Genomic DNA, 23,030 nt, shown 5'->3' on the forward strand with positions numbered 1-23,030 from the left:
AGAGGATCACAGTTTTGCACAAAAAGTCCCGAAGGTACTAACGCCACTTCTGAGCAGATGTGACCAATAGCAAATCACTTATTTCAACTTCACTTGTCTTTCTTGTGTTCTACCTGTCTCTCACCGAGCATGTTAGTATAAGAAAATGGTGCACCATCAGGCTGCTGGGAATTGAGAAAGAAGAAAACCCCAAAAAATGAGAAGTAAAGGAATAAAATCCCCGTTCATCCCACTTACTGTCGTGCCCATCTTCTCCAAGGTTTCCTCGTTGATTGGGTACCGCAGTTTCATTTTACGATACAGAGGGTGCTTTTCGTAATAATTCACCAGGTCCACCAGGCTCTCAAATTCCGCTGAGCTGCCGAGCATGAAGAGTCGACCTTCCTGCTGGATCCGGCAGTGTTTAATTTTCCCCTCCGCCCTGGAAATCACGGACAAGATGGGTTTTGTACATAAGACTGGAAAACCATTTTCACAGATAAAGAACAGTGATGTTAACATTACAGTGATTAGTGACTTGCTGGAGTAATTTACTGATTTTTTTAATGAATCTTACTGCTTTTTTAAGTTCTTTTTCTGCTCATCAAGATGAGGGATGTTAATGCTGGGACTGCAACACTTACCCATTTTAGGTACTCAGTGCCAGTGTCAAGCACTCCCATGTCAGGTATAGCACAGGTTAGATGCAAAATAAAGCACCTTCTGTTCAGCTTCCAATGTTGTGCATCCACCCCAAACTCACAGGAGCACCTCCTAGTGGACCAGTATAAATTTTTTCCATTCTTCACACCAACCATGAGTTGGCTTCTTTGAGTGAAATTGTCAAGTTAGTGTTGGATTGGGGGTAGTTTTGTTTTTCATACTGACCAAACTTATTTCATGCAAGACCCTTCCAATCAGTAGACAGATGAGATTTTCATCACATCAGTCTGGACTAGTTTTGAACCTAGGTCTTATGGGTAAAAGGTAAATGGGTGAACCTACTGTACCATCTCTCAACTGAAATAATTTTTGTCTGTTGTTAAGATTCATGATACTCTCTACTCACTGTTTGAGTCAATGACCAGTTCATCAATCTGACTGTTGAGTGTGTTTGTGTGTTTCAAAGACCATTTGTGAAATCTGTGCAGCTTACACAAATATCAATTCAGTCATAATATTCATGATCACTCACCGGAAGGAGATGGCGTATGAGTTGGGCTCATTCCGTTTGCGCACCAAGAAGGCTCCGTCCCGCGGTACTCTCATTAGCATGTGTTCAGCCTGTAGCCGTGTTAGGTTGGCATGGTACCACCTGACGGAACAACTCATTCTTATTATCATGCTCCAATATCACAAATCATATTCTTTTCCCATTCACTGAGCACCCACTCATCATTTCAGTCTCTGAGCTCTGCAGTTTTTTATTTCTTTCCTGGGACCTAGCACCTCCCAAACCCACCTAGCGGGAAAGGGGCAACAGGTGCATGGGTGCACCATCACCTCCCAGTTCCCCTCCAAGTTACACACCGTCCCGACTTGGACATATACAGGTGGTCCTTCATTGCCGCTGGGTCAAAATCTTGAATTCCCTACCTAACAGCATTATGGGAGCACCTTCACTACAAGATCTGCAGTGGTTCATGAAGAAGGCTCACCACCACCTTCTCAAGGGCAACTACTGATGGGCAATAAATGCCAGCCTTGCCCACATCCTGAAGAATAATAAAATCTATAAACTATGGAATTCCTAACTTCCCTCAGTCTCCCCTGCCCCTTATAATCAACATGTTTTCAAAACCCAAGCTTGATATGACAGAAGCACTGCTTGATTTAACTCATATTTTCTCATACACTTTTCAACCTTGGTAGTTCCCCACACTGTGGGCCTTAAGTAGATTTCTCAATCAAAAAATACAAAAAAAAGGCAACCCATTAGCATAGACAAAGCAATCCTTTGAAGCATTATGAGGTCCCTATGGCAACATGCATAACAGAATCCCAGCAAAAGTATTAAAGGGTCTTAACCCTTCATCTAGGTTTCTCAATTTAAAAAACTGAGATAGATATATTCCAGATAACACTCACTCTTTGCTTTCATGAGCGTTTGGTTGTGGTACTGGGTCAGTCAGTCTCATCTCAAATTCATTACAGCGCAGTGGAACCTCCCGGTAATGGCTGATCAGGGTGTAGAGGCTGTCAAAGACCAGGTTGTCTGTCAGGTAGAACTTTGTGGTGCCAGCTTCTTGTCGAGAGTGAATGCGGCAGTGCTGAACCCGACCCGATCTCCTGTGTGAATGGAATAAGTAAGTCAGATCAAAGTCAATTGATCGTGGAGGGCAAGTAAACCAGGCATTCCTTATGGTATATCTGGGGCAAATAATTCTCTGGGTCATTGTTCCTCGCTAACTTTTTTGTTAAGTGTCCCAATCCTAACCAAAGGTCACTCTTCAAAATGTTCTCAGGCGTGCACCATAGAGTGACGGGACACAGGTCTGCTTTTGAGATTCCCCATACAGGGAGCTCCGAATTTCAATCATACCATTATTGGGATTTGTCAAATGGAGGCCAGGCAATACCCCATAAAAACAAGGGGAAAAAAACGACACGAGGAATAGTTCCATCTTAATATGACCCTTTCATTTGCATTATGGAAGCTGGGATGACCTTGCCCATTGTAGAATACTTCACATTTCCACAGTTCCAATATCCCATAGATGGACAGGCTCTGAACGAAGGTGCAAATGGAGCAGCAAGTCTGCTGAGAGCCACAGGTGGAAGAGAACTGGGCTGCAAACGCCCTACTGGTTTAGATAGAAAGGAAGTCATCTGGGCAGGTTATCAGGTAGTAAAACAAAGTTTTGAAAAAAAACTGGCCACTTAGCCATTCAAAGGGCCACTGTTGTCCTGATGTCTAGGGCGGGGAAAAGAAGCAGGGGTATCAGTTAAAAAAATACCGAACAAAATGTTACAGTAACACTGGGATTATCACCATAGTATTGGACTCAGAATCCATTTAATGCTATTGTCATCAACTAATGACCTGAGGGTCATCCACATTCACATCAAATGCATTAAAAAGTGCTCTTTGGTGCTGGGAATGATACTTCTTTACATTCCCAGCATCAAGTATGTTGATAGGTGAGATGGAGTAAGGTGGAAGGAGGCTCGTGTGGAGCTTAAACACTGGCATAGACCTGTTGGGCTGAATGACCTGTTTCTGTGCTGTAAATACTATTGTAAACAATTTTACAACACCAAGTTATAGTCCAGCAATTTTATTTTAAATTCACAAGCTTTCGGAGGCTACCTCCTTCCTCAGGTGAACGATGTGGAAAAATTTTTCCACATCGTTCACCTGAGGAAGGAGGTAGCCTCCGAAAGCTTGTGAATTTAAAATAAAATTGCTGGACTATAACTTGGTGTTGTAAAATTGTTTACAATTGTCAACCCCAGTCCATCACCGGCATCTCCACATCGTAAATACTATGTAATACTACTATGTAAAGTACTCTAAGGTCATCCACAACTTTATCAACACTCTATCCCTATTAAATGTTTTAAATGCTAACTCAGAAGACTAAACCAGTGCGATATTTCCACTTCCTAACGCAGATTTCTTTGTGGTGAGTGTTCCAATTAAGTTCTGGTGGTTTCATTCACTTTGAATTGAGTTGAAAGTACCTCAAATTTATTTCACTTTGGAAGCCAGTAGCTTTCACAGAGAAGGAGAGAGTGAGAGATTTTCATTCCATCATTGTGAGCTTGGACTAGAATAAAATCCTGGTCCCAGAGATGAAAACAGTGCATGCTGACTACCTGTGCCACTCAGCCCTTTGCCCTTCCACATTACCCCTCTCTCTACTCAAGACCCCCACTCTTCCCAATACTGAATATGAAAAAAAACCACATTATCCAGTTTAAGAAGCAGCTGATCCCTGCTGATTGAATAGAATGACAGACTTGCACTTGCCAGCTGTCAGACTAGAATTGCTGGCATCAAACTGTGTGATGCAATTTTACAGCAACATGATTTTTTTCTAAATTAAAAAAGGGAATCATTTGTTTCTTTATATATTGGCGCAACTGGGCATGTTTTCAAAACATGCCAACTACGAAAACTTGCATTGATATCATGGGGTGAAATTCCTCGCTCTTTTTGGTGTATTTGCAGTGCATAATCAGGGCAAGTTAAATTTTGGGGCAGGGAAATTGGGCAGATGGCACTTTTTCTGGACTTCTGCTATAAAACTTGCTCCCCTGGAGTTCCCTGGCGCTGTTTGGCCCTTCCCGTGATCCACCGACCGAATCCCAAGTGCCCTCATTTAAATATATTGTAATGAAGGCCTGCGGCGCTGCAGCCTTGAGTTTCCTGCTTTTACACTCACAGTGCGCTGAGGGTGGCTTAGACTCAGAATTCTACGGTGCAGCTGTTACCAGCATTGGCTGAGGCAGGTGGAAGTACGGAGATTCTGAGCCTCGACAGTCTGGAGAGTTTCACTGGCGATTTCTGCCATTCTGAAACACTTTTTGCAATGATTCTTTTCACCATTGCACCTATACAGACCTGAACTTGCATCTCAGTGATTCTGACAGGGTCAGACTCCCAGCAGATTTTAGCCCCCCCCCTTCCTCATCCCTTACCCACAGTGAGGGTTTCTCAAGAAGCAGGTATGGCATTCGCCCATGGGCATATATTTCTGTACCATTATCATTGGAACAGGAGGAGCTGCACACTGTGAAGCAAAGGAGAGTCAGGAAGCATTTAGGGAATATGCAGTCTACTAGATATTATCACCCTCACTCTATTGAATATTCAGGTAGCACAGGTCCTATGAGGACCTTACTAAGGAGATGTTTATAAGAAGACAGCGCATCATCAAAGAGACAATAGGGCAGGACTACTACCTACTGCATGGGGACCTGCAGCCAGACTTAACTGCCCACCTTGCTCTCTCTCTGGCTTTCAGGGTGACCGCCGTGCTCAACCTTTACTGTTTTATTTCAGGCAGCCGCAGGCAATCTCTGTGATATTAGCCAGACAGCAGTTCTGGCACGTGTTCATCAGGGGACTGATGCACTTTACAGGAGAGCTGGGGGAATTCATTGCCTTTGACATCACAGCAAGGCAGCATCAAAAAGAGGGTGAAGAGTGTGCTGGTGCACAGGGTCGCCAAGCAAGCAATGGGAGAGTGTCCAGTGTGTTACCATGGCCACCCTGGTGAGGTCATTGAACTTCTGGTGACACTGGCCTGCAGTCTTGGGGGGGGGGCGGAGTGGGGGGGTAGGTGAGAGTTGTCCAGGAGGCACGACTGGCATTTCTAGCAGGTTTGCTGCCACGGACAACCAGCAGTTGGTGTCTCCTGGTGTCAATTTCCTCAAAGAGGACTTCCAGGTCAGAAATTGTGAAATTATGGAATCATCTTGTGTTCTTTTGTGCCACTGCCCTGCTGCCTTGTTTGGCTGGGTACGCCAGCTGCTTCTCTAGAAGACATTCTTGAAAGGTATGTGGAAAAGTTTAATGAGACATGCAGTGAAGTTAGCAGAGAGTGAAGTGAATGAGCCAAACACTGCTCCTTCCTTATCTAGTTTGTCAACCAGTTTGCTGCTGCAGCCTTAGAAACATTGAAACATAGAAAATAGGAGCAGGAGTAGGCCATTTGGCCCTTCAAGCCTGCTCTGCCATTCAATATGATCATGGCTGATCATCTATCTCAATACCATAATCCCATTCTCTCCCCATACCCCTTGATGCCTTTTGTATCTAGAAATCTATCTAGCTCCTTCTTAAATATATTTAGTGACTTGGCCTCCACAGCCTTCTGTGGTAGAGAATTCCACAGGTTCACCACCCTCTGAGTGAAGAAATTTCTCCTCATCTCAGTCCTAAATGTCCTACCCCGTATCCTGAGACTGTGACCCCTCATTCTGGATCCCCCAGCCAGGGGAAACATCCTCCCTGCATCCAGTCTGTCTAGCCCTGTCAGAATTTTATATGTTTCAATGTCTTCATCCAGTACTGTCATTTTAAAGGCTGCACTCTAATTTCCATATATTCCAGCAGATTACACCAATTTTTCACAGGATTTACACCAGTAAAAGAAAGAACCTACATTTATATAGCACATTTCACGACCTCAGGATGTCCCAAAGCTCTTTACAACTAATGAAGTACTTTTGAAGTGTAGTCACTGTTGTAAAGTAGGAAATGTGGCAGCCAATCTGCACAAAGCAAGGTCCCACAAACAGCAATGTGATAATGACCAGATAATTTGGATTAGTGATGTTGGTTGAGAGATAAATATTGGCCAGGACATTGTCACTACTCCAATGGGTATGTAAATGAGCTGACCCAGGAAACCCTTGTGTAAATACCTCTCCAGATCAAATCTTTATCCATTGGTGTAAAAGAGGCTCTAACTCACCATGTTAATTCACCTCAAAGGGCTCAATTTTGAAATGGTGGCGGGTTGGCAGCGGGGGGGGGGGGGGGGGGGTGGGTGAAGGTGCGCGTGGCAAACCTTACCGTTTCCGACGCGATCGCAATGTAATTGATGGTGATTAAAGCTCTTTCCGGGTTTCGAGCCCGGCAGCCCCTGATTGACAGGCTGGCTGCCGACAGGAGCTGATACGCCAAGGTGGGGGGAGAGAAAGAGAGAGCAAGACGTCATCCGGCGCTGGAATGGAAGATCGGGGTTGGGGGGGGGGGGGGAGAGTGGAAGATCGGGGGATATGGCGGGGGGGGGGAAGGAGAAGATCAGGAGGACATCGGGAGGAAAAGGGGGAGATCGGGAGGATATCGGAGGGGGGAAGAGGGGGAGATTGGGAGGACATCTTGGGGGGGGAGATTGTAGAGGGAGACATTGGACATCGGAGCAGGGTGGAAAGGTAGGTTAATTTTGTGTTTTAACTTTATGCAATGGTTTGTTATTTAATTTATTTTGTTCCTTTTTGCCTGATCCAGCCCTTCATGCCTGACTTCACCAGGCGTGAATCAGAAGCCATGGGAAAGCCACCCAGGTAATTTAAAAATCGTTCTAACTACCTAATATGTCACAAGTAAAGTGCCTTAAGTACCGAGGTACATTTGATTCTTTATCATCCCGCCGGCTTTAATTGCCGGCGGGACTTCCAGATTCGGGACGCCCGCACGTACTAGTGTGTCTGTGGGAAACTCGGAAGTCGGCGGGTTGGAGACGGCTTCTGAACCCGCTCTGCATTTCTGCAATTTTCGCAACATCCCCGCCCACAACGCACCCACAATTTAAGTTTAAAATTGAGCCCAAAGAGACTGTCTGCAGAATTGGGCTACACAAATCTTATTCATTGAATTTTATTTTACTTCACATCCAGGTGCTACCTACCAGAAAGACAGGGTGTAGTCACCCACAAATGTCTCGCTCTCCCGCACAAGGAAGGTGCCATCCTTTCCGCCGGCCTCCGTGCAATACTCATGGAGAAGCTTCTCGGCTATCTGACGACCATCGCGCCCGCCGCCGAGTTTCCCGTGAAACCACTTCTCGCTGAAGTGCAGATCGTTGTTGTTGAACTCCTGCTGAGAATCACAAGGTGTAAACATTCGATGCCAAGCCTGAGAATAAGATACTCAACCAGCAGCTCAGGGCAGTGTCACTCTCGAAGTTTTGGTGGAGAGCCATAAATCAAACCAATGTCTCTTTTGAGAGCTTTTCTCTGGAATGCTGCACCACAGAGTGATGGAATGCAGATACAAGCCTCTGATTCCCCACACAATCAGACCACTGCAGGTAGACACTTCCCCATAGAAAGGGGGAGAAACAAATAGGACCAATAATTCTAACAACTAGTTATATATTAATAGAGCCCCTTCATGCAATATGGAATCTGGGATGATCCTCCTCTTACATTTTTGGAATTTCACTCAAATATTTTTCCTCATGCTCACTGCCAAAGATCACGAACCTACCCAATTACTAAGTAATTGTAGTGAGCCCAGGAGTCGAACAGAAACCTTTGTCACTGTATCTGGCATACTGATTATATCATATGCTCTTCTTAACTTTGGAATGCGGTAGAATAAACACCCTTATCAGGATGTGGCTTAGGCTAGAAACTACTACGTAGATTTATTAACTAGTCCATTACCATAACCACTAGACTACCACATTCCCTAATGCACCATGCAAACTACAGGCTGGCGATAACAGGCTGAAATCTAAGCTCGGGATTCAAATCATGGAGACACCAATCAGGTTTTGCTCTTCAGGCAAATGGCATCCTTGTGACCACTTGAATTGGATCAGTGCCTGGTGGTCCACTCCCGCCAACCTTGCATTAGCTTCAGATAATGGAAAAAAATTCAAAAGAAAATGGAGGATTGCCGAGATGGCTCAGTGAGTAATTTCGCCATCTGATGTGATACTGAGCCACGCAGGCCAGGAAGATCCCAGGTTCCATTTCTGGCCTGTGCTAAGATAGCTGATTTCAGACAAAGGATACTGTAAGGGGCTTGGCACATGGGCAAGGGAGGAGAAAGCCAGCAATAGCAATACTGATCACCATCGAGTGGCTCCTCTAGAGAAAGTACGTGTGCACAGACCTCAGGTGAGGATAGGATCAGGCTCGGCTCTGATGCTCTCCCCAACATTCACCATCCAGCCTCAGGCGTGATCACAAAGGTGGAAGATAGCTGAACCAGTGCAGCTGTACTCCAGAGTGAGTTAATGCCTTCAGGAAAGAAGGGTTAAAAAAAATAAAGGTTCTGTACCTCTTTCTGTTCTTCTTCCTCTTCATCCTCGTTGTTCTGGTACCTGGATGTTTCCTCAGAGTAATAGATCTTATTACTAGTCAGGACGAAGTAATGTGGGCTCCAGTTCTGCAAGGAGTAAATGTAAGTCATTGGTAAAAATACCACTCCGATTCTCACCTGCCTCCCCCTATACCTAGGGGCTATACAGGCCTCAAGTGCCCGATTACACAACCTCAGAGCAGTGAACCACAGCCGCATTTCCAGTATTTACAAGAAAACTCTTAAAAACAAGGGCCTTACAGCCAACTGCAATTTGAATGGCCCTGGGGGCTGATTTTCCTTTTCAGTGAGCCGGTCTAAGAGCTTGGTGGGGCGGAAGTGCTTAACAGAAACTCGTGTACAAGTTGCTTATGATTTCCCATCCATTTTGTGAGCTGCTTGTGCCCAACCTGCCAATCTCTTACACCCGGGCAATGCCCTCCTATATTGTCCTGGCCAATATTTATCCCTCACCCAATACCTAAAAAAATACCCAGATTATCTGGTCATTATCATACTGCTGTTTGTAGAACTTCGATGCGTGCAAATTGGCTGCTGTGTTTTCTACACATTATAAGTGTTTCCTACACCTATTACAACAGTGATAACACTTCAAAAAAGTGCTTCATTAGCTGTAAGGTGCTTTGGGACATCCTAAGATCATGAAAGGCACTATATAAATGCAAGTCTTTCTTTCCTAGTGTCTTTGACTCTACTATGATGCCTGGTAGATTGTTCTAAATTTACTATTCATTAATATAATTTATGTCTTGTGGCCCTGGCCTGATTTACCCTGAGGTTCTGGATTTGTCCTATCAATTTGCAGCATTTAATACTTTCTATACTTCCGTGGGATTTCTCTCCCTTTAACCTTGTTGTCTGAAGGTTTGGAGCTACTCTAACCTTTCCTCATAGCTCATCCCTCTTACATTTGAGATCAGTCTTGTGGCTATTCTCTAAACTCTCTCCAAAGGATAATAGTCGGAAAAATGTGGGCTGCAAGTGCCCAAATTTCTAATATGAAATTTTGAAAAGATGAAACTAAGAAAGGTCACTTGGCCTAACAAGCCTGTTCTTCCACAGACTATGTATAACTGACTCTATCCAGCACAGGAGGTCACACACAGAAACCTGACACTTTCCAACAGTAATTGCAGAGAGAGACTCATCCCTGGTTTGATCAACTATGAAATGATGTTAGCAGAGCCCCTGGAGAAGGATGTGATCATGCTTTTTTTTTGGGAATAGGGACAGGATAAGAGGAAAAGTTGGCCCTCTTTCACCTCCAGCCTCTCTTTCCCTGATGTGATTTTTTTTCCCTCTGTTTGACCAATGTCTCTAGTCTTTTTCCTCCTAAGCTCCAAAGATGCATTCTACACACACTTCCTCCTCCCTACGTTCTCACTCTGTTGAAATCAAGACTCATTGCGTGACTTTAATTCACCACTTTCCATCACTTCAAAATTATAGAACCCCTTGCCTTCCTCAGTCTTTCCTTCCTCCTACAATCTTCAAACATGTAAAGCCCAAGCTTGGCCTAATCTAATCGCTACTTTTTGATTTACTGTCCTTGGTCTTTGGTTCTTCACCCAATTTTCTCAATTAAAAAGAAAGGTTACTGGGACTAGGAAAGAGGAACGGTAGAACAATACCAGGAGTGGTAGCGATGGTGGTGGTGAGGAGGGGACAGTACTTACGTGATCAATAGGGTCCTCTAAATACAGGATTCCATTTTTAATGGAGTTGCTTATGTCATTTTCCGAGTAGCTGGCTGACGAGACCTCTTCGTACAGGTTGCCTTCCACCAGTTTCTTGTGCTTTAAACCAACAGAATAAAAAAGTATTACACGAACATTACCTTGTAAGGCAGCTTACCAGGTTGGTAAGCTGAGGCGAGCACAGTGCCGAGATGACCTCGGTGGATGATCATTTTTTCTAAAAGAAAATTATTTTGAAGGAAACTTAAAAAACTAAGAAAGCGCCTCCCTGAATGATCAATGTATAACGAAGTCACTTGGACCAGAAGGCCCCAGGTCTCTTCTCAGGCAGCATTGGGATGCTACAGATGGCCTCAACACTCCTCGGCTACAGGGCAGAAAATCAGCCAGGGTTCCTGCTCCTGATTGGTATCCCGTAGCTGTGCTGTAAAATGCGCTTGTGCGGATATCAAAGTGAGGACAGGATTGGGCATTGCTGTGATGACCCCTCCCACAATCAAATAGTTTAATTCTGAAGCAAGTGGACTATCTAGTACCATGCTGGGTGAATTTGCAGCATCTCAGTGTATGAATAGCAGCTACAGGCACATCTGCAGTGGGGGCTCCCATGACAGAGGCCCTATAGGCAGTCTATGCTTCCTCCATGAATGCTCAAACTGCTGCTGTAGACGCCTAGGGTGCCAGATTGAAGAGGGCTGTCTCTTATAGCCTTCAAAGGACTGGGGTTGGTTTGGACACGAGCATATCCTGGGGCTTTACTGATCTTGCTGTCACCATTGGGTCTGCTCTCCCGCAGATTAATGGTCAAGTGGACACAGTGCTCAGTTCTAATAGCATGGCTGGAATGGGCAAGATGATGCTGCTTTCTCTCAAGATGGTAGCTACACTTGAGTTCTCCCGCCAGCCCTTTCCATTGTCTATGTGGTAGCACAAGAGGTGAAGCCTGCAAGAGGTCCAACACAGGACTTAGCTGCTACGAGAAAAGGGCCAAGAGGCTCCTATTGAAACAGCCAGGCACCTCACATAGGTGTGAATGGGAGCTGTGACAGTTGACGTATACAGAGAAGGGTCTTTAGATGAAGGCATATTTATGGTGGGAAGGGGGGAGATTTGGACAGGACTGCTAATGCAGTCGCCAGATGTGGTAGTCAAGAGGTCTCCCGTATCAGAATTGTATGAATGTCTTGCAGTTGGCAAAAGTTATCATCTGGAGCATCTTCAAAATGTTGCTGCTCCTCTTGCTGATGTCCTTCTTCCTCCAATGCCTACATGAGGAGGTGTCTTTGTCAGACAAAGTTGTGCAGCATACAGGATACAACCATGATCCTCGAGCTCATGCAGGATCCCCTCAGGTTCATCTAGGCACCTGAAGTGCATCCTAATCATCAGTAGTGTTCTCAATAATGACTCTGGTGCTTAAATAGACCTTGTTCTGGCAGTGCTCAGGTGGAGTCTTGGGAAGGTGCACAGGTGTCAGCAGTCCTGACCATAAAGGGTAGCCTTGATCTCCCAGGAGCCACTTAGAGATTTTGTGGATGCAAGGATGTGGGCACAGTGGAGTTCCTTAAAATTAAGGCATCATGGCAGCTCCTAGGGAAGTGAGTATTCACTTGCGTTATGGTACACTGCTGATCACAAATGAACTGCACATTGAGAGAACAGAATCCTTTCATGTTGACATAGGTACAAGCATTGATTGAGGGACCATTTTGATCACATAGATGCAATCAATGACTACTTGGATTCTAGGGAGTCCTGCAACTCTGCAGTATTGCTGTGCCTTGTCATTTTATCTTTGGTTGTCCATGGCCAAGGATATGAAATTATGAGCTCTAAAGAACAATGCATCTATGTCTTGCTTGATGTAGCTGTGCACACCTGTTTGACTGATGTTACTGATGTCCCTAGTGGTATGACCCTGTGGAACAGAAGCTAAGAACAGTCGTAGCCTTAACAGTTATTGGCATAACAGTGCCTGTGGTGGCAGTGGGCTGTAGGTCCGCTTGAAGCTTGTGAGATAACTCTGTGACGGAGCCTTTGGAAAGTGAAGTCTCCACAAGTACTACTCCTCAATCAACTGCAAGAAGGCACATCTCTGCCTATATACTCGTGTAGAGGTTCTGGCGGGTGGGTATCAGCCTCCTCTTCTTCAAGAACCATTAATAGAGGGGAATTCCCAATGGGAAGGTTTTTTTCCTAATCTGAAAGGAGGGATTTTAGGGGAGTGTCAACCACTCAGTAAATACACAATGATTACTGGTGAAGCCAATAGCAAAAAAAAATGACTTATTGATAAACTTTGAACTGCACCAGTTAACTTTGAAGCTAGATTCTTTCAAGTTCTCTCCTCACTTCTCCATGGTGCCTAGAAACTCTGGACGTCTGTATGGAACTGGCATAAATGTGAATCAGTGCAAATGAGGCTGAGAATGGAGCATATTACATCACTATGCTACTTACTCCTCTTTAGCATGTACTAAAAATGGAGAGCACTTCCTCCAGCCACTAGAAATGACAGCATAAAATGGGCGGGCACATGCAAATGAGGTGGCAATAACACAGTAATGTCATAAGCCCCATTTCCCACTGCCACCTTTTCTTTTTTCATGGGATGTGGGCGTCGCTGGCAAGGCCAGCATTTATTACCCATCCCTAATTGCCCTTGAGATCCTCAGCCCAATTACTGCTACAAAATCTGGCCTTCACTCTCTAGGCTTACATCATTTGAAGAATGATCATTTAGGGGAGGCATTGGAGGGCCACCAGTTCCCATGCAACTCTACACACCAAGGGGCAAAGCCTTCAGTGGAATTGTTTTTAAACTAAGATAATAGTGTGAAAGCACGGATATGACATTGGTTGCAATGTTGATATTTCTTAGCGGCCAACTGTCGGGGAGTTTCCACCTAATCAGTACTTCTTCATTTACCTCTTCATCATATCCTCCTTTGCAGTCTTGGTGATATTCTGCTCTGTGGACCTAGATATCTCAACTAAAGAAAAGATAGAAAGACGCACATGAAGAGATTCACAAAGTTATTTAATCTCTCTCTTCAAACCTGGCACAAATGCTTCACCTTCAGCAGCAGCTCAGTCGAACAACCTGATGCAACTCGCATTGAACATGGCAGACAGATTCAAATGACAGGGAGTATTCTTGCTATATTGAGTTACCACCGACCTGTCTCACCTACCTTTATCAAGATTTTTTTCTTCAGCTGATTGGGCGATGGGAGTTCATCTGCATTGATGTCCACGGGTTTGGTCAGCAACATGTCCCCAAAGACCTTTTTGAAATGAGAAGCCATGTTTCGCTGCTGCACAACACTGCAATGGTCTTCAATGGAGAGGATTATGGGATACCTACAAGGCAAACATTTGAAATCAGTAATACCCCAGTGTGGGACTTCCACCTGCCCATTGTTTGTGCCCCTGACCCTGGGACATTTAAATGTTTCGGCTGGAATGAGGACAATTGCTGCCAACAACCTTACTGAGAGTAGGTTGGCCAGTTGTGCCAGATCAAAGACTTCTTAAAAATTAAAAATCCTTCCGACTCTTGAATTAGGTGTTCTGAGGGAGACCATATTTTCAAGAGATAAAAAAGACGAGGCTAAGTTTAGTTATTTTAATGTTGTATTTATTATATTTAGTACTGTTAATGAAGAATGGCTTTCAACAAAAAGCACGTTTGACATATTAAAACATTCGAAAATGCCTCCCAGGCACCAAGCAATGATGGGAAAAGGGTTAGGGGAGTTGACCAAAGGCAAGTCAAAGAGGTTGATTTTAAAGCAGGGGAGAGAGGCAGCTTGGTTGAGGTGTTTGGGGAGAGAGTTCCAGTATATGGGGTACACCTGTTGGAAGGGAGATTGGAAAGAAAGCAGAGTTGAGAAGAGGGTTTAAGCAGGAACACAGGGCTGACAAAAGCGGATGCAAGGCCGTAAAGCGACTTGTAGATGAAGACAAAAATTTTGAAATCGATGTGCTGGAAGAAAGGGAGCCAATGGAGGTTGGTGAATACAAGAGATAGGGGAGCAAGACTTAGAGTGGGATAGGATGTAGGCACCACGGTGGCAGTGGGGGTGAGGTAGAGGCAGAGATAGGTGATGTTTCAAAGATGGAAATAAACCATGATGGTGGTGGCTAGAATGTGGAGTTTGAAGCTCAATTTAGGGTCAAACAAGACAACAAGATGGCACAAAATCGGAAGAGGGATGGTGTCTGGAGCTTTTGGTAAGAGCCAAACAGGATGCCTTCAGCCTTGCCAATGTTGAGTGGAAGGAATTTCTTATTAATCTAGGACTTTATGGTGGCAAAGCAGTTGGATATCAGGATGGTAACCATGGAGTTAATGGTGATGGCAGAGAGGTAGAGCTGGGTGTTGTCAGCATGCATGTGAAAATTGACCCCATAACTACAAATGATGTTGTTGACTAGCAGTATGGAGATGAGGAATAGAAGGGGGCCAAGGATGGAGCCTTGGGACACATGTGAGGCAATTGTATGGGGGCAGGAAAAGAAGCCATTACAGAAGACATGTTGGATTTATTTGGACAGGTTAGAGTGGAACCAAAGTGCCATGGAGATGAACAAAGAGGAGAGACGGAGTGGCCGACTATGTTCAGTGCCTTGGAAATGTCAAGGAGGACAAGAAAGGATTGAAAAGAGATGAAAAGGGAATAATGGGAAAGTGGGCACAGAGAACCTTAAAGAGGGAGGGGAGGCCGAAGAAAGGACAGAGAGATTGAGGGTGTTTTATTTTGAGGAAAACTCAAGACTCTGATGCAATCTGCAACCAGTTTGAGGAGCTCTTTGGAGTTAATGAACATTTGAACCACTTGGTTGCAAACTTATATAGGGTGCCCTCCCAAATTGTTGGAGTAACTTACTCTGAAGTGATGAAGGCATGCTCCTTTATGGTGTACAGCACATCCAGGAATTTGATTTTGGAGGTAAGAGTGTGCCCATGGTAAATAATTGGCAGGTCATCTGGGCCGTCCCAGCAGTCCACTGAAAAACAGATCATCATCAATTAATTGCAACATGGATTTATTTAAATAAACCTTTGACATGAGCAAATAAGCTTCTCATGATTTCCACAAGAGGGTGCAGTTGATCCTTTGCTAAAATGCAGTTCTTCAATAAATTGAAGCTGTTATTAGGAATAAAACAGTAGGTGGCATTAAGTAGGTGCCTAACCATTAATTAACATCTGGTGACAGGACTGAATTATAATAGAAAGTGATATCCTTGTGAGTTTGCTTTCCCCACCCCTTTTCCTTTCTCTAAGAACGCTCATGATTCTGCCTTCACTGCTTCTGTGGTAAACATGACATGGCTGCTTATAAAGTGAGCCTCTGCATTTTTGCTAGGACTGCTTGCAGCACTTGCAACAAGTCTATGAAAAGCATGTTAAACATTGAAGTAAAATTGACAAGGGGTAGGTGCCGGGCATCCTTCTGTCCCATCAAAACTTTGGTTGTGCACAATTCTAATTCAGTGATGCCACAGGGCCAATTACCTAAAGAGCCAGCTTGATATCAGCTGCAACAAAGAAGTTTTGTACGCTCTATTTGCTATGGCAATTCCATCTGCCACATCTTTTCTTGATATATACTAATGATTTGGACTTGGGTGTACAGGACACAATTTCAAAATTTGCAGAAGACACAAAACTTAGTGTAGTGAACAGTGAGGAGCATAGTGATAGACTTCAAAAGGATATGGACAGGCTGGTGGCATGGGCGGACATGTGGCAGATGAAATTTAATGCAGAAAAATGTGAGGTAATGCATTTTGGTAGGAAGAATGAGGAGAGGCAATATAAACGAAAGGACACAATTCTAAAAGGGGTACAGGAACAGAGAGATCTGGGGGAATATGTACACAAATCGTTGAAGGTGGCAGGGCAGGTTGAGAAGTCGGTTAAAAAAGCATATGGGCTACAGAGGCATAGAGTACAAAAACAAGGAAGTCATGATGAACCTTTATAAAACACTGGTTCAGCCTCAGCTGGAGTATTGTGTCCAGTTCTGGGCACCGCACTTTAGGAAAGATGTGATGGCCTTAGAGAGTGTGCAGAAGAGATTTACTAGAATGATTCCAGGGATGAGAGACTTTCGTTACATCGATAGACTGGAGAAGTTGGGGTTGTTCTCCTTGGAACAGAGAAGGTTGAGAGGAAATTGGATAGAGGTATTCAAAATCATGAAGGGTCTAGACAGAGTAGATAGAGAGAACCTGTTCCCATTGGCGGAAGGGTCAAGGACCAGAGGACATAGATTTAAGGTGATTGGCAAAAGAACCAAAGGCGACATGAGGAAAAACTTTTTTACACAGCGAGTGGTTAGGATCTGCCTGAGGGGGTGGTGGAGGCAGATTCAATCATGGCCTTCAAAAGGTAACTGGATAAGTACTTGAAAGGAAAAAATTTGCAGGGCTACGGGGATAGGGTGGAGAAGTGGGACCAGCTGAATTGCTCTTGTATGGAGCCGGCACGGACTCAATGGGCCGAAAGGCTTCCTTCCGTGCTGTAACCATTCTATGATTCCTCTCATAGTCTGTCACCAAACTTCAGCAGAAGGCCATTCAACATTCACAAACAACCTTCTCAAGAACAGTGACATTGGCACCAGGTTTAGAACATGGCTTCCCTTCTCTGATGGGGTTGGTGACCATGACTCAGGACAACCTAAAGAAGGACAAGGGGACAAATGTACAGAATGGGTCAATGCAGAGGGCAGGTTGGGCGGGGGGGGGAAGGTTGGGGGGGTGGTGGTGTTAGAGATGTTTCAAAAGTAGGTTCCAAAAATCTAAGCAGACAGAAAACATTCCTTACCGTTGAAGCATGAAGTGAGGTATATGAGGTTGCATAACTTGCTCACTCATTTCTTTCCCCTCTTTTGTTCCTCTGCCCTCCACATATTGTGCCAACTCATGCCAACTAATGATAATGTAAGTTTATTCAGTGAATAAGTGAACCACACAGACCAAGAAAGAGCGAGGTTCAATCCCCACTCTGTGCTGAGTCAACTGAGGCAGCAGAAGAAACGTTTATTTGGATGTGCTCATCACCCTTAGGCTAAGGAGGGGAAGATTGGCCAGTGTTCCCACTCCTGACCACTATCTGGCAGCCCTGGCTGGAGCTGCAACCCTGTGGATGTCAGGTGACAGCGGATGAGGTTGGAATCGGGCTTAGCTGCAATGACCCTGGAAGTTGAACTGTCCATGAAAAATGGCCAAGGTTTGGCAGAAATGTATCACAGTGGAGTCAGCACTGAAGGGAGAAAAGGTGAGAAAATTGGAAAAAAGAGAGACTGCTCACGTTCAATGCAGCGGCATCCCATCCGCAGGCATCGGGCATAGGCTTCTAATGATGACTCACTGGAAAACTGGTCTCCAGTCAGATACCTGGAAGAGATCAAGAGTATTTCAGACCTTCGGACAATGTTACTCAGACAAATAATGTCTCTTACAAGTTGGAACAATTGGAATAGGGGTTTGGAGTACAATGTAGTAGAATGCAGCATTGCCATGCTAATTTATAGTGTTCTGGACCAGGGCTAGACCACTAGAGGGAGGCAGTGAATGGAGGTAAGGTGCCACCCACAACATGCAACTGGAAAGTAAGAGAGAAGGTCACCTCAGAATTGCTCTCTCTGCTTGTGGCAACTGTTGGCAGAGCAACATTGTAATGGCCTACATATCTACATACAGTAGACTACATACCTGCCTTGCCAGACAGATTGAGAGGTCCAAAAGAGGGTGATAGAGTTAGGAAATCATAGGCATCGAAACATACAGGGGCTGAACAGTACTACAACTATTAGATTTAGCGAATGTGTACTGAATGTCTTCACAACTGTGGCTTTTGTGGCACGAAGGTCATAGAATCATAGAATCATACCGCACATAAGGAGGCCTTTCGACCCATCATGCCTGTGCTGGCTCTTTGAAGAGCTATCCAATTATTCCCACTCCCCTGCTGTTTCCCCATGGCCCTGCAAATTTCTCCTTTTCAAGTATATATCCAATTCCCTTTTCAAAGTTACTACTGAATGTGCTTCCACCACCCTTTCAGGCAGAGCATAACAACTCGTTGCGTAAAAAAAATTCTCCTCATCTCCCCCCTGGCTTTTTTGCCAATTATCATAAATCTGTGTCCTCTGGTTACTGACCCTCCTGTCAGTGGAAACAATTTCTCTCTATCTACCTATCAAAACCCCTCATAATTTTGAACACCTCTATTAAATGTCTCCTTAACCTTCTCTGCTCTAAGGAGAACAATCTCGGCTTCTCTAGACACTCCACATAACTGAAGTCCCGCATCCATTGTATTATTCTGGTAAATCTCCTCTGCGCCCTCTCCAAGGCCATCAAGGCTATATTTTCAAAAGGAGCATCGTAGCTTATTCTTGGTCCTGCCCCTCCCCCCAGCCTAACAGCTGTATTGGATTTAAGGCTTCTTGCCATCAATGAAATGAATCCATATAACGGAACAGTCCTCAAATTGAAATTCACCACCCCCCCACCCCCCCCCCCCCCCCGCCCCACAACCCTTCCCTCTGCCGCTCAATTGCCTGGAGGTTGAAAACAATATACAAAATTGAGGATTAGCAGGACTTTCTTTACTTTGCTCCCTATCTGTGTGGAGTTAGTTGATCTCAGACGGGGTGGAATTGGGAACACTACTGACTCAGTATGCCAGAGAGGGGAAAATTCAGTCAAGACTCCTGCTCCTGATCATTGGAAAGTATGAGCATGAGATTAGGATTAGACCTGGTTGTCATGACTTCCTCTTCTCTGATTGAATAGCCTGCCAGCACTCATTATCTAGGCTCATAGATGAAGAACGGCTACTTGATTAAGGTATCAGACTGTGGCCGTCATACTCCAGTGCGAGTTAGTGCCTTCAGGAGAGGAGGAGAGAAAGTTGAGGATTACAACATCAAAACGATTAGTGCTCACTTAAAAAAAAAACTAAACAGATTGTTACTTAACGTGTTGTGTGATGAGGAGATCCAGTAATAAGAGAGAGGGTGGTTCATTTCCTCTGGAGTTACATGTTCAAACCTTGAATCCAGAATCATGTTCTCTTTAGAGAAAAGGTAAGCCAAGAACTAAAAGGCAAAAGAAACAGATGGATTTTCATTTGTTATCATTCTATATAAATGTTAATAATTTTACTATATTTTCTATTTTGAAACCTCATTCACATTTTTATTGAAGCCTACGTGAAAAGTCAAGACCCATAGTATAAGACTCCACCATGGCTGAAGACAGTAGGAAAGAAGACAAGTTAAGTCAGGAAGTAGTGGTTAGGTGATGCCGAGCTTGGGTTTTAAAAGCCTGTAGATTGCAGGAGAAAGGGAAGACTGAGGGAATTAGGGAGCTCCATAGGTTTGAATTCCTGTGAAAGAATGAGCTGGTGTGAAAGAGCTTGATTTTAACACATGGGCGAGACAGGAAGGAGTAATGGAGTGTAGGATCTCATATTTAAAGGAGGAATAAGAAAGAAACAGTAAAAGTTAGTACAGGTGTGTATATTTTTCCTCTTCTTTTTCCTTAGGCCTGACCGAGCCACACATCATAACATGGTGCTGGAGACCCACTCCTACATATCAGCTAATGCTGCTGTACTGCCGGCCAGTATGTTTGAGCTGGAGCTGCCTCAGTTAACAGTTCTCTCCAATTCTTCCCTCTTTCCCCTTGGGGAAGGACCAGGCCTCTTCTTTGATGGAATGTCATTTGAGGAATCATAGGATTGGACCAGACCCCTGCTATCCAGTGGAATGCTGTGCTGGAGCATAAAATCAATACCTTAAGTTGGCTCTCTTCTAGTAAGTTCCATTCCTTCGATTTTAACCTGAAGAATCTTTATAAGTCAAAGTTTTACAAGGGACTGTCACCCAGGAGTTCAAAGCATTGAGCATTTGACTCAAAGCATAAAGGGCATAAGTTCTTCTTCCTTGGTTGCCTCTCAGTAGACTTTAGTTGCTTCAGTTGAGTGGAGTGAGGGACAAACTGGGACCTTGCCAGTTTTCCCACCAAATTCCTCCAAGTAAGCAAGCTTTAAATTTTAAATAAAACATGGCTGCAGATGAGCCATTCGACATGTTTGTGAACTAGTAAGAGTGGCCCAAGCTCTTAGAATGAATATGATAAGGCAAGGGTATATTTACCTCATCAAGTTGTAAAACAGGGTCTGATATCTCCCGCAAGGGGTCTTTAAAGTAATTAAAGATGCACTCCCGAACTTTGTTAGTGTCATTCGCCCAGCTTTCCTAAGAAAATAAGAATCACAACAATTAAGGGAGTCTGATTCCAGAGCTAGAGGCAATTAGATCAATGTAATCCAGGCATAGAGTTTTGATGGGTTTTGCTTCTTCCCATTCACTCCCAATGCATAGGCTCTAATACACTAAACTTTTTCCTGTTCAGCCTACACTGTACATGCTGCTAATGCTTCTTCGCATTCACTTTTATTGTGTTGAATTCCAGTGGACCAAATCCCTTCCCATTTATCACCATTAAATAGACCCCTCTTCATTCACTCCCAATTACTAAAATTTTAATAGATCAAACCTTTCTCCAGTCACTTCCGTAATAGATTCCCATTGTGTAGAATTGTCAAGGCAGTGCCATTACGAGCTGGTAACTTGCAATTGTTTCCTACGCCATCCATCGGCTAACATGGCTGTCCTAAGGCGTCAATTTTAAAATTCTCATCCTTGTGTTCAAATCCCTCCATGTCCTCGGCCCTCCTTATCTCTGTAACTTCCTCCAGCCCTATAACCCTCCGAGAACTCTGTGTTCCTCTGGCCTCGTGTGAATCGCCCCACAATTGGCGGCCAGGCCTTCAGCCATCTAGGCCCCAAGCTCCGGAATTCCCTCGCCAAACCTCTTCACCTCTCTACTTCTCTCTCTTCTTTTAAAATGCTACTCAAAACCTACATCTTTGACCAAGTTTTTTGTCACCTGTCTTAATGTCTCCTTCTTTGGTTTGGTGTCAAATTTTGTCTGATTATACTCCAGTGAAGCACCTTGGAAGGTTTTACTACGTTAAAGGTGCTATAAAAATGCAAGTTATCATATGTAGGATGTGAAATGACATTCCCTCCATTTAAATGAAACCTTCATGAGTCTCTGAAGATACAGTGCTCAAAATCATTGTCTTGGCATCGAACCTGAACATTTAAAGTGACTGCAACACAGGAGGGGGCATGCCATTGTATGACCCATGCACAGAAGGGTGGGATACAGTTTATAATTTCACACATCACCGAGCCCCTGGTCTTAGCCACAGTGCCAAGTGAAGGACAGTAATGGAGAGCAAGAAAATAAATAGAGGAGATAATAAATTGAGGAGGTATCATCCTTAGCCGCTCTTACACACTTCTGATTGGTTGGTGTCAGAGCAACAAAGGTCACCTGTCTGTCAATTGAATTTGGTGTCTGACCTGGGAAGAGCAAGGAGCTAATTGGAGAGAGTCCAAATTCACATCAGCACAAACAAAGGATTTTATTTTAGAACATAAAAAAAGCATGAAACTAGAAAAGGCCATTTAGCTCATCAAACCTGCTCCCCTCACAAATTCCACACATTCTACTTTATAATGGACTCTACCTATCTAATGTTCTGCACAAAAATTCTCTTTGACCTCTGGGGTTTCCATGGCTATTCCATTGAAGTTATGGTGGATGAGGAGTAGAACCTCCACAGGAATTCACCTCACACAACCTTTTCTCCAGTGAAATTCAGTTCAGCTCTACAGGGTTTCCTTCAGTAGTTTAAAGCTCTAAGTTTTAAAATATCCTCGTCTTTCTTCTCAGAACACTCTCCAATGCGTCAATATCTCTCTGACCATTGACTGACAAAAATACACGAAACATTCCATACGTAATCTCCCCAGAGATTTATAACCAAAGCTGATTTGTTGCCTCAATGATTCACCTTGGCTTGTGATTCAGTTTGCTTACCTTCTGATCATATTGCAGAAACTTCTGGAAGTCATACAGTGTTACTTGACACAGCTCAGGTCTCTCCACATTCCTGCATGCAACAAAATAGAATCATAGTTTCATAGAATGGCTACAGCACAGAAGGAGGCCATTCGGCCCATCGAGCTCATGCCACATCTTTGTAAGAGCAATCCAGTTAATCCCATTCCCCCGCTCTTTCTCCATAGCCCTGCAAATTTTTTCCCTTCAAATATTTTTCCAAACCCTTTTTGAAAGCCACGATTGAATCTGCTTCCATTACCTTTTCAGGCAGCGTATTCCAGATCATAACTACTCGCTGCGTAAAAAAGTTCTTCCTCATGTCACCTTTGGTTCTTATGCCAATCACCTTAAACCTGTGTCCTCTGGTTCTCAACCCTTCCGCCAATGGGAACAGTTTCTCTTTATTTACTTCATCTAAACCCTTCATGATTTTGAACACTTCTATCAAATCGCCTCTCAACCTTCTCTGCTCTAAGGACAAAAACCCCAGCTATTCCAGTCTATCCATGTAATTGAAGTCCCTCATCTCTGGAACCATTCTAGTAAATCTTTCCTACACC

The 23,030-nt window shown here is 44.1% G+C and overlaps 1 protein-coding gene across 1 annotated transcript in view; it reads right to left on the reverse strand.

The window, feature by feature from the left end:
• The window catches only part of LOC137311568 (1-phosphatidylinositol 4,5-bisphosphate phosphodiesterase gamma-1-like), a 154,742-nt gene that overhangs the window by 32,969 nt on the left and 98,743 nt on the right, over positions 1-23,030 (reverse strand). The window contains exons 8-19 of the mRNA XM_067978702.1: positions 22,447-22,519; positions 20,649-20,750; positions 19,468-19,586; positions 17,792-17,877; positions 15,357-15,477; positions 13,659-13,827; positions 10,444-10,563; positions 8,726-8,833; positions 7,344-7,531; positions 2,068-2,268; positions 1,175-1,294; positions 238-421 (exon numbers count right to left, since the gene is read on the reverse strand). Of these exons, the coding sequence (XP_067834803.1) occupies positions 238-421; positions 1,175-1,294; positions 2,068-2,268; positions 7,344-7,531; positions 8,726-8,833; positions 10,444-10,563; positions 13,659-13,827; positions 15,357-15,477; positions 17,792-17,877; positions 19,468-19,586; positions 20,649-20,750; positions 22,447-22,519 (1,591 nt within the window). The remainder of the gene's footprint in view (positions 1-237; positions 422-1,174; positions 1,295-2,067; positions 2,269-7,343; positions 7,532-8,725; positions 8,834-10,443; positions 10,564-13,658; positions 13,828-15,356; positions 15,478-17,791; positions 17,878-19,467; positions 19,587-20,648; positions 20,751-22,446; positions 22,520-23,030) is intronic.

Source organism: Heptranchias perlo, chromosome 3 (assembly GCF_035084215.1).
Source record: "Heptranchias perlo isolate sHepPer1 chromosome 3, sHepPer1.hap1, whole genome shotgun sequence".
NCBI classification, from domain to species: domain Eukaryota; kingdom Metazoa; phylum Chordata; class Chondrichthyes; order Hexanchiformes; family Hexanchidae; genus Heptranchias; species Heptranchias perlo.